At 46.2% G+C, this 11,922-nt stretch overlaps 1 protein-coding gene across 2 annotated transcripts in view; it reads left to right on the plus strand.

Annotated features, from left to right (window-relative positions):
• fars2 (phenylalanyl-tRNA synthetase 2, mitochondrial) overlaps positions 1-11,922 on the plus strand; it is a 128,508-nt gene that overhangs the window by 74,878 nt on the left and 41,708 nt on the right. For both annotated transcript variants that reach the window (XM_014339421.2, XM_014339417.2), the window contains exon 8: positions 10,664-10,824. In XM_014339421.2, the coding sequence (XP_014194907.1) occupies positions 10,664-10,824 (161 nt within the window). The remainder of the gene's footprint in view (positions 1-10,663; positions 10,825-11,922) is intronic.

The raw sequence follows: 11,922 nt of genomic DNA on the forward strand, positions 1-11,922 counted from the left end.
ACACTCAGACTGGCTCTTGATCGTCATTCGGGCGTCTTTGCCGTCTCTCTCCTCGGCTGCTTGGCTGCTTCGTGGTTCAGATGTGTGATTCTTCTTATGTTGAAAGCTCTTCATTAGCCGCAGCGTCAGTTAATCCGCCGGCAGCTCTGGGTGATGTGCAGCATCTCTCAGGCTCTCGCTGTTGATCCCTGTGGTTGCTGACAGGCTCAAGAACCTCAGATCTGATGTGGCGAAAAGGCGAAGACTCCCCGCGACGACACTTGAAACCCGATGACTCCACGAGTCTGGAGCCTGAATCTGCATCTTATTGACCTCTGTGACACTTCGGGTTGTAAACAAGGCCACCAGCCTGAAACTTCAGGTGTACAGACAGCCTTATATCCCAAAATCTCCAGTTTATACCAACATAAAAGCTCACTTTATGGACCAGTCCACAGCGTAAAACCTCAGATTCATAAATCAGTCCTATAACAGTGTAACCTTCACTTCACAGAAACCCAAATTTCCCCTTAAGCACGGGTTATAAACCGGCTCAGTTACTTTATGATTTCCTACTTTATAGATCAACCTGAACCTGATAGACTCCAAACACCCAGTGGAATAACGTTGTTGGGTTAAGGTCAATGTATTCAAGATTGGTCGTAAAACACCAAAATACTTTTTATTTTTTTTAAAAACAGCCTCACACCCCTTTAACCCTGGATTAGAGCCGTATTTGCACCTCAGATTATCAGTGAGCCGATCAGTTGTGCGCCCTTAAATGTATGCAGCGAGTTAACCGGCAGCACTGCCATTTATCGACCTATCATAAACCTCTAACCCCCCAGTTCAGATCTGTCACCCGCCCACAGGACTCCAGCTCATAGGCCCATCCTGCACCTCGAACCTCCAGTGTATAAATCTGCACTGAAGCCCCTGACAGCTGGTTCTTCGCCAAATCCAACTCTGAACTCCGCTGATGCAGGCAGCACACCCTAAAGCTCTTTGATAAACCGCTTCAACATCTGCAAGCCTCCACTCATCTAAAATTTATGGATGAGATTCAACGCTTGACAAACAGCACAGCTCTTCACACCACGATGACTAATGAGGTATAAATACAGTGTAGGTTTCTGCGAAAGTTATTAATCAGATAGATATATGCTTATTTCTCTGGAAGATAAGTCCCCCATTCTGAATCCCGGACAGGCCCCCCATTTGTCACAAATTGGTTCAAAGTAAGTGATAAAGACTGAGTAATCACAAAACATGAAAGGTAATTCATTAAAACTAAACTAGAAAACACATAAACACACAGGTGGTTGGTGTAAAGGGAAGACACAGGATGTCCTGCAGATCACTTTGCTAATACTGAGGCCATTAAAGGCTGAGGCTGTCTGTCCCACAGCTGAAGCTTGGTCCAAACTGGGTCATGAACAGGACGGTGGTCCAAGCACAGCAGCAAATCTGCAACAGAACGGCCGAGAGAGCAAAAGCTGCTGCAACAGTCCAGAGCTCAGAGAGCTGTGCATAAATGAATGCTGCAGACCTCGATGTGAAACAAGTCCTGCAGTCGCCTGTGGACTGTCTGGGTCAGATGTTGCTTGCAGGGCGATTGAATAGATATTGGATATCTGCAGTTTCATCACCAGCTGGTTTTTCAGACTTTGTTGAGATTGAACTTTGTAAATAATGAACTCCTACTATTTAATATTTAAATAACATGTAAAAGCGAATTATTCCCACCTGTTTGTTCTTTTATAAACTGCATTTAGTTCCCATAGTTTGGCAATTCTGTCCAGCTCGAAAAGAAAACAATCCCAGATTTTGACATCACTCAGGCTGTTTTTCTTCTAAACCTCAGGGGTTTATATTTGAGTTTCTTTCTTTCACAAAGAGTGTGTGTGTTCAAAGAAACTCCTTGGGTCAAGAGGATGTTTTTATTGTAGATAAAAGCACTTATTTCTTTTAATGCAGCATTATAATGCTGAATTACATTTCAGAGGTTTCAGAAAGGTCAATATATCTCCATGAGAGAAATGCTCTTCTCGTTACGAAGCGTTTCTCTCCTCACTGAAAATCAGATATTGGGAGATTCAGGTTTCACAGTCATTTCTGCAGCATTAAGAAGTCTCAGATTTCATCTGCACAAACCTGCAGTCACCCTGTCCAATTACAAGGTGTGTTTTCTGTCACGGCGGCCTGTGTAATCATTACGCTTAATCAAGATCCTGCAGCTTAAAACCACAACCACCGCTGCACAGTCTCTAATAATGCAGTCATAAATATATTCATGGCAAATATAATTAGGAGGGAATGGAGACAGATGAGCAGAGAGGAGGAGGAACTGATACCAGACAGGGGGAGGAAGAAGAGGAGCGAGGAGGGGAGAGAAACATACAGAAGAGATTAAGGACAAGATGGAAAAGTACTTAATTTTGTCTGTATGCAAATATGCAGATTCTTTACAGTTACTTATTAGTTATTAGGTTTTTATAATAAGGTCAGAGAACTTCATATCACACATCTGGACCAGACCGTCAGCACATGCATAAAGAAACGGGGAATCTGAAAGTACAAAGACAACCTTGGACGCGACCTTAACTGAATCTGAAGGAGTCGCCGTGGGAACAGCTGCTGCCCGGCTGGGAGCAGTAAGGAGCCGGACCCCCAACCCCACCCGGAGCAGTGTGCACTGCAAAATCAGCTCTTTGGAGTAAAACTGTTGGAGGCCAACAATAAGGAAAAAGGAGGCGTCAGTTTACCACAAACCTAAAGAGTGCCGGAAAACATACGAGGGAGCCGGTGGAGCTGAACCGGCTGAAGCAGCGCAAAATCTTACCGAGTCTCCCACCGAGGCATGAAGCTCTCCACCATCAAGGATCCAGCTACCAAACACCACCTCCACCCGAGACGTGAACATGGAAGGTTACCTGTGCAACAGAGGCTACTGTGATGGAGCTCAGGCCATCCATCCATCTGTTGATCCATCCCTCCATCAGCCATCCATCTATTCAACAACCATCCATCCATCCATCATCCATCCATCCATCCATTCACCCATCCATCATCCACCCACAGACAAACATGACACTTTTCCAGGTGCCCTTATCTCCAGCCACCAGCATCTGCATCAGGTTCTCTTCCTGGTTGGTCATACAGGAAACACATCACTCAGGATCCATCCCAGTCAGATTCCTGTCGGTGTCTTTACTCCTGCTGGGTGACCGAGCTCCTCAGCCTATGTCTACGAGGAAGAGGAGCTTCAGAGGAAGCTTTCTGCATCCTGTGTCCTCGATCTTATCCTTTCGATCTGCAGCTCGGGAGTTTGGTGTCACCTTGGTGTTCAGACCTCTCTTCACCACAGCAGACAATTAAACCAATCAATCTGGCAATCATCACTTTCACTCTTCCTCCACTCGTGAGTAAGACCTCCTGAGATACTTGAACCGATCAAACGGAGGCAGCAGCTCATTCCCAGTAAGAGTGGTCCCTGCAGCTTTATCCACCTTCAGACTTGGAAGGTTTCTCATTCCATCCTAAAGCCTTTGCACTCCAAACTACCTCAGCACAACTTGGAGCTCATTGCTCAATAAACCAAGCAAAACCACATCTATGAATGCAAGATGACGAAGCATCGACTGCAAGGCTTCTGAAATAAACGGCACTCTGTGGACAGACCCTTTAAAGGGCTGTTTTACTGCTTTGACAAGCTCCAGGAAAAGACTACAACTGGTTGCAGGCAGAGAGGAAAGATAACATCTGGACTTAAACAGCTGCAGGGCAGCCAGATATCATCTTTGGGCTCTCTGGAGATGATGGGTGTTCATCGGTGAATTATCAGTGAATAATGGAGTCCATGCAGTGCGCCTGATGATGCGTCCTGCCTGTCTTAGTAAGAGCTCTGTCCTGTTTTCTTTGTGGAATAAAAGTCGTCAGTCAGGATTTTAATCAGTTTCTGCTCATTAAATCAAAACTGTAGGCAGATAGAGACAAGAGGACGAGATGAAAGATCTTCAATCTGACATGAAGTAAAAAGACGCGAGAGGAAAGATGCTGGAGAGTTTTATGAGAAGGAAAACTAGTGAACGAATAAAAGAGGGAGGAAAGATGCAGAGGAGACAGAGATGGGAGGTGAAGGAGGAGCAGGCAGAAGAAAAAGAAACGCAGCGATGAGGAGGAGGAGTGTCGTGAGTCTGATTGATCGCACGCTATCATGAAGTGGAGATTTATTCCAGTGCGGTCCCTCATCCTCTTCGACCCCACGACCCCGCGCTCATTAGCATAGAAACCACGTTCCCCGACTGCTGATTGGACCGGGACCGACGGGACCAGGATGTAAAGGAGGAAGTGTGTTTGCGTGTTGGCGTGCACGGGCGCGGCGTGTACTCGTTCACGCACCCACGGGGGTTCAGGGAGGTTACACATCATCATAATAAGCAGAAACATTTCCAATCAAAGCAGGTAATTCTTCTCCAGCTCGCTGTGCATCCACCCACCTGTGTGCGTGTGTGTGTGTGTGTGTGTGTGTGTGTGTGTGTGTGTGTGTGTGTGTGTGTGTGTATACCCCTGGGTGTGTTTTCCATTAACAGACAGCTATTTGAATGCCGCCACTCACAAATGTTTAGAAAAATAGCGGGATTACATCCCGGGCCTCTCCGCCCACTTCTCGCTGAGCGGCTGACCTCAGAAAATGAGTCTGAAAGCCGAATGACGGCCCGAGGCCTCGCCGTTGCTGCCGCCGCCACACAGCTAATTGTTTTTGCAGATTTATGCAAAACAGATGCGTGTTCTTTGAGTTTCTTCACGGACTCGGTGGGACCGATAACAACCTGTTTTCGTGCAGGTGGAGCTGGTTGGTCTGTTGTTTTGCGTCTGTAAACTTTTTGGCAGCTCCGGCTGTTTGATGAAGACCAGAGGAAGAACCCGGTCCTGGTCCTGGTTTAATGAGCTGGGATTTGCAATCTTTCACTCCAGTTTCACTTAACAGCCACCACAGCACCCTGGAAGTGGCGCCAGGAGGTTCAGCGACGCACATTAAAGCAGTGCATGCTCCAGTGCTTTATTTGAGTATTTCCCATTTATGAAACTCCGGAGGAACTCCGCGTCCTCGGGATCACTGTGTGAAATCATAAAACAAAATCCACAAATGGACTCCAAACTGGAGCTTCAACAGTAAATCTCATCGTTCAGCATTTCAACCTTTTTCCTCCGACCGAAGTCCCGAGGGCAACAAGCTTTTACCTTTTAGCTTTTATTAACAACGTCTGATTGGCTGATTACCTTCTCGCTCCATGTGACACAGCGGCCGGTCTAATCCAGTTAAAAGCGCGAGCTGGTATTGATTTCACTGTTTAAATCCTCTTCAGCCACGCGGAGGAGGAGGCGGCTCCGAGGGATTTGAAGCCTTCACATGTGAAACACGGACCTAACAAGATGGGATTAAAGTGGAGATGAGTGTTCCTGAAGGTGGACGCGCCGATCTGAAGCTCGATTCACCGGCAAACCTTCAGCATGAATCGATGACGAGCTTTTATCTTTGCTCTAATGTTGAGTTTGGTCTAATGGAGCAAAGACAGAATTCAGACTGGAGATTTATTCACTTATACAGTGATGGCTACCTCGAGCACTTTACATAGTAAAGATGCTGCAGTCATGATACTGTTCACCTGGTTAACATACAGTAACAAATGTATGAGCTGAGCTGGTGAACCTGGTTGGTGTCTAGGGATGGGTATTGATAAGATTTTCACGATTCTGATTCCATTTTCGATTCTGTTTAACGATTCAATTCTTTATTGATTCTTTTTAAAAAGGAGAACACTAAGGTCGATTAGCTCAGAACTTTGTTTTATATCTTCTCTTTGAACAGGATAGAAATTTAGGAGCAACATGGCCTTACAAACCCAACAGTGAGATCTTAAGAGATCCAGCCTACGGCTCTTCAATGGGGTGTCACAGGGTCCCCAGGAAACAAAAATTGTAAATGTAAAATAATAAAATAAATATTCTCCTGTAGCAATAACAAAGTATAACATAAATTATTCAGTAGCAATTACACAAGAATATCCAGTAATGTCCCTGCCTACAATTAAACACATTCACTTACTGAAAATCATCTGCTGTGGCAAACGGGTGCAAGCCTTTGACCACAAACTGAGTCTCTGCTCGGTGACATTCGTCTATCCTGCCTGAAAGGAGACGCTACCGGCAGACTGCAGCGAGAGCTGCCAGCATCTGAGCCAGACTCTGAAATATCTGCTTTGCAAGTATTGCAAGTTGCCCTGTTGTCATCCGTTCTCGTAAAGTATAACCAAACTTTTGAGCGTTTGAGCCGCCGTGTTTCCTGCCAGGTAAATGACGCTCCGCAACCTGGTGACGTCATTCAGGGCGACTGCAATTGATAAGGGAATCGTTTGCAAAAACGAAACGTCAAACAATTCCAAGGAAGTGAAACAGTGGGAACCGGTTCTCAACAAGAACCGGGTTTCGATACCCATCTCTATTGGTGTCTGTGGATTTTTTCATTTAAACCACCAGTGAAGCCATCGTGTCCAGTTCCTTAACACAGCGGTTCCCAACGGACCGGCCTTTGAGGTGTGGCAGATAAATCCAACAAAATAAAACGACACGACCGAGAAAAAACTGATATTTTGTAAATATAACAATAAACGTGAATTCACTGTGTAATTCGGTAACTTTATTAGCAGCGTCCTCCTGAAATGCACCAACGACATTGAGAGTAACATCCTCCTCTCTGCCCCTTAATGCTCTCAGGTCGCTATGGTAACGTGTAAGCATTTCTTTCAAAATAAGACCCACAACTACAACACAAGAGAAAAGACCCAGGTAAACCGAGTTACGATAAAAGCCCTGAAAACCATAAATTTTACACCTGAGCCTCAACTCTCACGGCCCGGTACCAAACCACTCGGGTGGAGACCACTGCCTTAACTAACTCTATGCTAAATACCTGCAGACGTCCAAAGGCCCGCCCATCAGCCTGCGTGCCACCCTGTGGTCACTGCTTTAACAGATTCAGGCTGATTGTTTTCATTTCTTCATCTTTGAAACCAGATGTGACGTGTGAGGAAGTGCCCTCTGTGACATCATCAGGGACTATAAGTCATGTTTTATCCTCTGGAGATGAGGCTTTTATTCTGAAGCAGCCGTTATCTGTGTTTCCTGTTTCCTGCTGTTTTTACCCAGACCCGTGAAATGGTTTAGACTTTGGATGCTTTATTTTATGTCGTTTCTGTGTCTTCAGTCTAAACTCTGTAGCTTAAGAGATGAGCACAGAGCCGGATTCTTCTTCTCCTCGGAGTTAAATCCCGGATGTTTTCCTCCCTCTGGATGAAAATTTTCCGCTCTTTGTTTCTTAAACTGTGGATTTCGATCCTGACGGGGTCATAGATTCTATTTCTGGAAGGTCTGTGCTTCAGAAAGGAAATAGGTTTGTCTCAATTAGTCTCCATCCCAGGGAGAGGAATGCCTTCCCTCTCATCTGGGTCCCAGGCCGGAGCGCCTGAAATCCTCGGGTTTACCCATAATCCTTTATTCCACCGAGCGTTTTGCCCTTCGCTTTGACCTGCCTCGAAGCAGCTGAAGACTTTTGTTCTGAAACGAAAAATCAGCCGTTTGAAAAGCATCTCGAGCGCCGTGACTGACAGGAAGTGGTGACGGCGCGCTGTGAAACTGACAGCGTCGGGCTCAGAGATCATTTCAGGTCATTTTAGATATCAGAGTGTTTATGTAGAAAACATCAGTATGAACATTTGAACTATTTAATCACGTTGCTCTGAGGTTGTGCTCTAGCTCAGGTTTTCAATAATAATAAATGTCAGACGTTCGATTTATGAAAGAAAAAAAACACCTGATGCTCGCTGCAGTTCCTCTGACGTCCAGCAGGGGCTCCAGCAGCGAGTCCGACCCCCACACTGCCATGTTAAAGCCTTACAGCAGAAATAAACATGTTTACACCCTGACAAAAAACTGTTTGGGCCTCTGTGTCTGTTTTACCACTTGATGTTTGGGGGCGTGGCCTCTTGGACTCACCTGTGGTAACTGGATTTCCGGAGCTTGACCCGTGGACCGTGTTCACGTCTGAGCTCCGGCTCTGAGGATTGAAATTCCTGGATTTTATTGGGATGTCTTCCACCCAAACAAACAACTGTGAGAGATTCGGGGCCGGTGCGGTCCACCTCTGACTCTCATCAAATGTGGGAATGTTTTTAGGAGGAACGCTGTTCGTCTCTCCAGCAGAGTTTCACAGACTTGCAGAATCGATATTAAGCAGCACTACAGCTGTTTTGGCCGGCAGCCTGCTCTCCAGTCTCAGAGTGCAGTCCTGCTGCACTCGGTCTCTACCCCCGCTTATTACTGTGCAATCCATGGAAATGTATTTTCAGTTACACTTATGGCTTACAGCAATTATGGAAGCAACATAATCAAGATAGCGCAATTATTTCTCTGCATTCCTTTTTTGCAGTGCAGCTCTCATTGGCCTCCTGATTTTGTCCTCCTCTAAAGTCTCAAACTCTCTGCTGTCACGAGGAGCAGGTTCAGCTCATAGTCTGCTGACAGGAGGACACTTTGATTAACGAGGACATGAGAAGACGTCCAAAGGTCGAGTTATCGCCTGATTAATCCTGATCAAACGATGATGACTGTTACTGTTGTATACCACCGTGCTGATTTCCATCCATCCTCCGCTCTGTGAAGATAAACCTGAAGGAGTTTGGGCAGCTGAGCCCGACTCCTCAAACTCTTGTTGGGCATTTTGTCTACACGTGGCTTAGTTTACACACAGGAGGAGGCGGCCATACCTGCTGAAGTGCTGCAAAGCCACAAACAGCAGCTTTAGTCCATCTGCTGCCTTCAGGGAATCACACAGAGAGACCGGAGGAGAGCTTTCCCCTCCGATCAATGAAGTCTCAAAAATAACTGAGGAAAGTGTGTGTGTGTGTGTGTGTGTGTGTGTGTGTGTGTGTGTGTGTGTGTGTGTGTGTGTGTGTGTGTGTGTGAGTGAGTGAGAGAGAGTGTGTGTTGTAGGCGGTCACATAAGGTTGTAACGATTTATTGACAGCATTAAGTGAAGTCTTGAATAATAGAGAGGAGTCCACTGAAGTATTCTCACACACACACACACACACACACACACACACACACACACACACGCCTTCCTGTTATGGTGAGGACCGAAAAAAATGTCCCCACAATTCCTGAACCAAAGTATCAGAAAACCTCACAGGCATCACGTGTCCTAACAAGCGCCACTGAGAACAAAAACAGGGCAGTCTCACAGACCTGAGACCCCCGAGCAACCACAGGTCACTATAGGGTTAAATTCCCCAACAAGTAGTTGCAAAGGTGGTGCTGCACCAAAAGCTTCCTTGCGGTGTCTTTGGTCCATGTTGGATTGCTCCGGTCGCCCATGGTTTGCATGGAAGTTGCCAACTACTCATGGAGCAGCAGTGAAACTGAGAAGTGCCACACAAACTAAAGAACAGAAACCATTCGCTTTGAAAGTAAAGGTTCGGCTTTATGAACCCTGTTGGTCGGAGTGGTAATGAAGACAAGTCTGTTTTTACGTATTGATGCTGATTGGAGTTTGTGGAAACCACAGCCACTCCAACAATCTGCTCACCAACGCAATCACAGGAAGGGTTTTGGTGCGGTCCCCTCTGTGTGCACGATTTCAGCCGACAGCCTGGGGTCACCAACCAGTCTGCAGTGAGGCCAAAGGAAGTCCTAAGGAAGAAGCTAACTGAACTTTCAGCATAAATATATGGTGTACGGAACAATGAGACATCCTGGGTTTTATAATATACTTTTACATTTCTGTTGGATAAAATTTGCTATTGTGATTCGAGCTGTCAAATCTTTGAGGTTTCTAAGCCTCACAGATTGTTCTAACTGGTCAAAATGTCCCCGTTTCTAAAAATACCCTCGGTGCTGGGATCTGTTCTTTCTGTAAATTGAGCGAGACGTGCTCAGACGCTCTGCTTCCTCCTTTGTCCTCTCAGACTGATGACAGAGCGGCTGCGTCGAGTTTGATTTAGGATGGTGTGGTGGTTCATCGGCAGTCCATGTTTTACCTAAAGGTGATGTAGATGGGGTCAGCGTGGCCTCTCTTTGGACGAGGTCAGAGGTGTTTGACACATTATTGTAAAGAAGGACTAGAATAGAAATGAGTAATTTTAGGTTTGTGTTTCGTTGCGAGTTTAGAGTTTCAGAGACTGAAGCCTTCGCGTGATTGGATGCATATTTAGACTATAAGTGATCAGTGAGGGTGCTTTGCTTATCTGATGGTGAGCCTTACGTCTTCGTCACTTCTTAAACGTGCAGTTGGGCCGACAGTGGGTGGAATATTTTTGCCATATTAAAAGCCGTAAGACTGCTTTGATAAAAACAGTAGATTTTACCCCAGACGACCCGGGAGCTGCTGGTCTGTTTGGGGTTTTGGTGAGACGCTCCACCAAGTGCTTCTTTTTTGGTCTTAAACTGTTTTATTCATCAGCATTCATTCATTCAGAGATCAGATGAAAGCGAGGTGCTAGACGGAGAAGTGTGATGCTTTTATTTTGTATGTATTTTCCACAGAGCACTTCCTCTGCCTGACTGACTAAAGTGATTCGTTAGCTTGTCTGCTGACGGCTGTTTCCTATGTTCTGTGTTTGTGCAGCGGGGGCGGGGGACAAGCTGGGCTGGGCGTTCGGTCTGGGCCTGGAGAGGCTGGCGATGGTCCTCTACAGCATCCCGGATATCCGGCTGTTCTGGAGTCAGGACGAGCGCTTCCTCAAACAGTTCAGAGTTCAGGACATCCACCAACCCGTCTGCTTCCAGGTAGACACAAACATCACACCTGAGTGGAAGAGGAGCAGATTTTCACACATAAACGCAATCGTGGCTCAAGAGTTGAGAGTTCACCTTGCAATCGGAAGGTTGCCAGTTCGAGCCCCGGCTCCGACAGTCTCGGTCGTTGTGTCCTTGGGCAAGACACTTCACCTGTTGCCTACTGGTGGTGGCCAGAGGGCCCGGTGGCGCCAGTGTCCGGCAGCCTCGCCTCTGTCAGTGTGCCCCATCACCAGTGTGTGAATGTGTGTGTGAATGGGTGGATGACTGGATGTGTGAAGCGCTTTGGGGTCCTGAGGGACGAGTAAAGCGCTTTACAAATACAGGCCATTTACCATCCTGAAGACGGATGAACGTACCGACAGCAGAATGAAAGAGCTAAAGTCTGTCTTCCATCCTTGTCTTCTTTTCTTTCCTGTTCTGTTTACGTCCCTTCCTCTCCTTTGTCCTTTCCTTTCACTTCTTGTTTCCTTTCATTCGTTAATGAAAGCTCCTCCCCTTGCCCTTAATTTGATCTTGTTTCCTTTTGTTTCAGTCCCATTATTTTGCTTTCGTCACCTTATCTTTTCTTCCCTCCTCTCTTCACTGCTCTCCTCATTTCCCTTCGTCCATTCGTTTCATTTCCATTTTCCTTTGTCCTCTGCTTCCTGTTTACCCTCCGTGCAGTCTTATTGTGTCTCTGCTGTGTTCAGTCATGTCTCTCTTCAGCTACAACACCGTGTCTGTGCTTGTGTGTTCATCACTAACCTGTAATAACTGCTGGCTCGGTTAGTTTACCTTCAGATGCAATAACGAGTCCGAGTCTCTCGTAATAAAAACAATCTTCTACCGTCGTGAATTAATTCACAAATGCAGAAGTTAATTTGCTGTTAACAACGTCCTCCTTGTTATACAGCCACCGTTTAAAAAAGCTGCAAACAGACTGTTTCTTATTTGTGGGCCGTGGTGATCGAGAGTCGCACATACTTCCTACCAGCCAATGACAAAGCAGCAGCCCACCTACCTGTAACCACACTTTACACCCTCACTCCATGTGTGTGTGTGTGTGTGTGTGTGTGTGTGTGTGTGTGTGTGTGTGTGTGTGTGTGT

This window comes from Haplochromis burtoni, unplaced genomic scaffold (assembly GCF_018398535.1).
Source record: "Haplochromis burtoni strain Fernald_Lab_line unplaced genomic scaffold, NCSU_Asbu1 Contig_291, whole genome shotgun sequence".
In the NCBI taxonomy this organism is placed as follows: Eukaryota; Metazoa; Chordata; class Actinopteri; order Cichliformes; family Cichlidae; genus Haplochromis; species Haplochromis burtoni.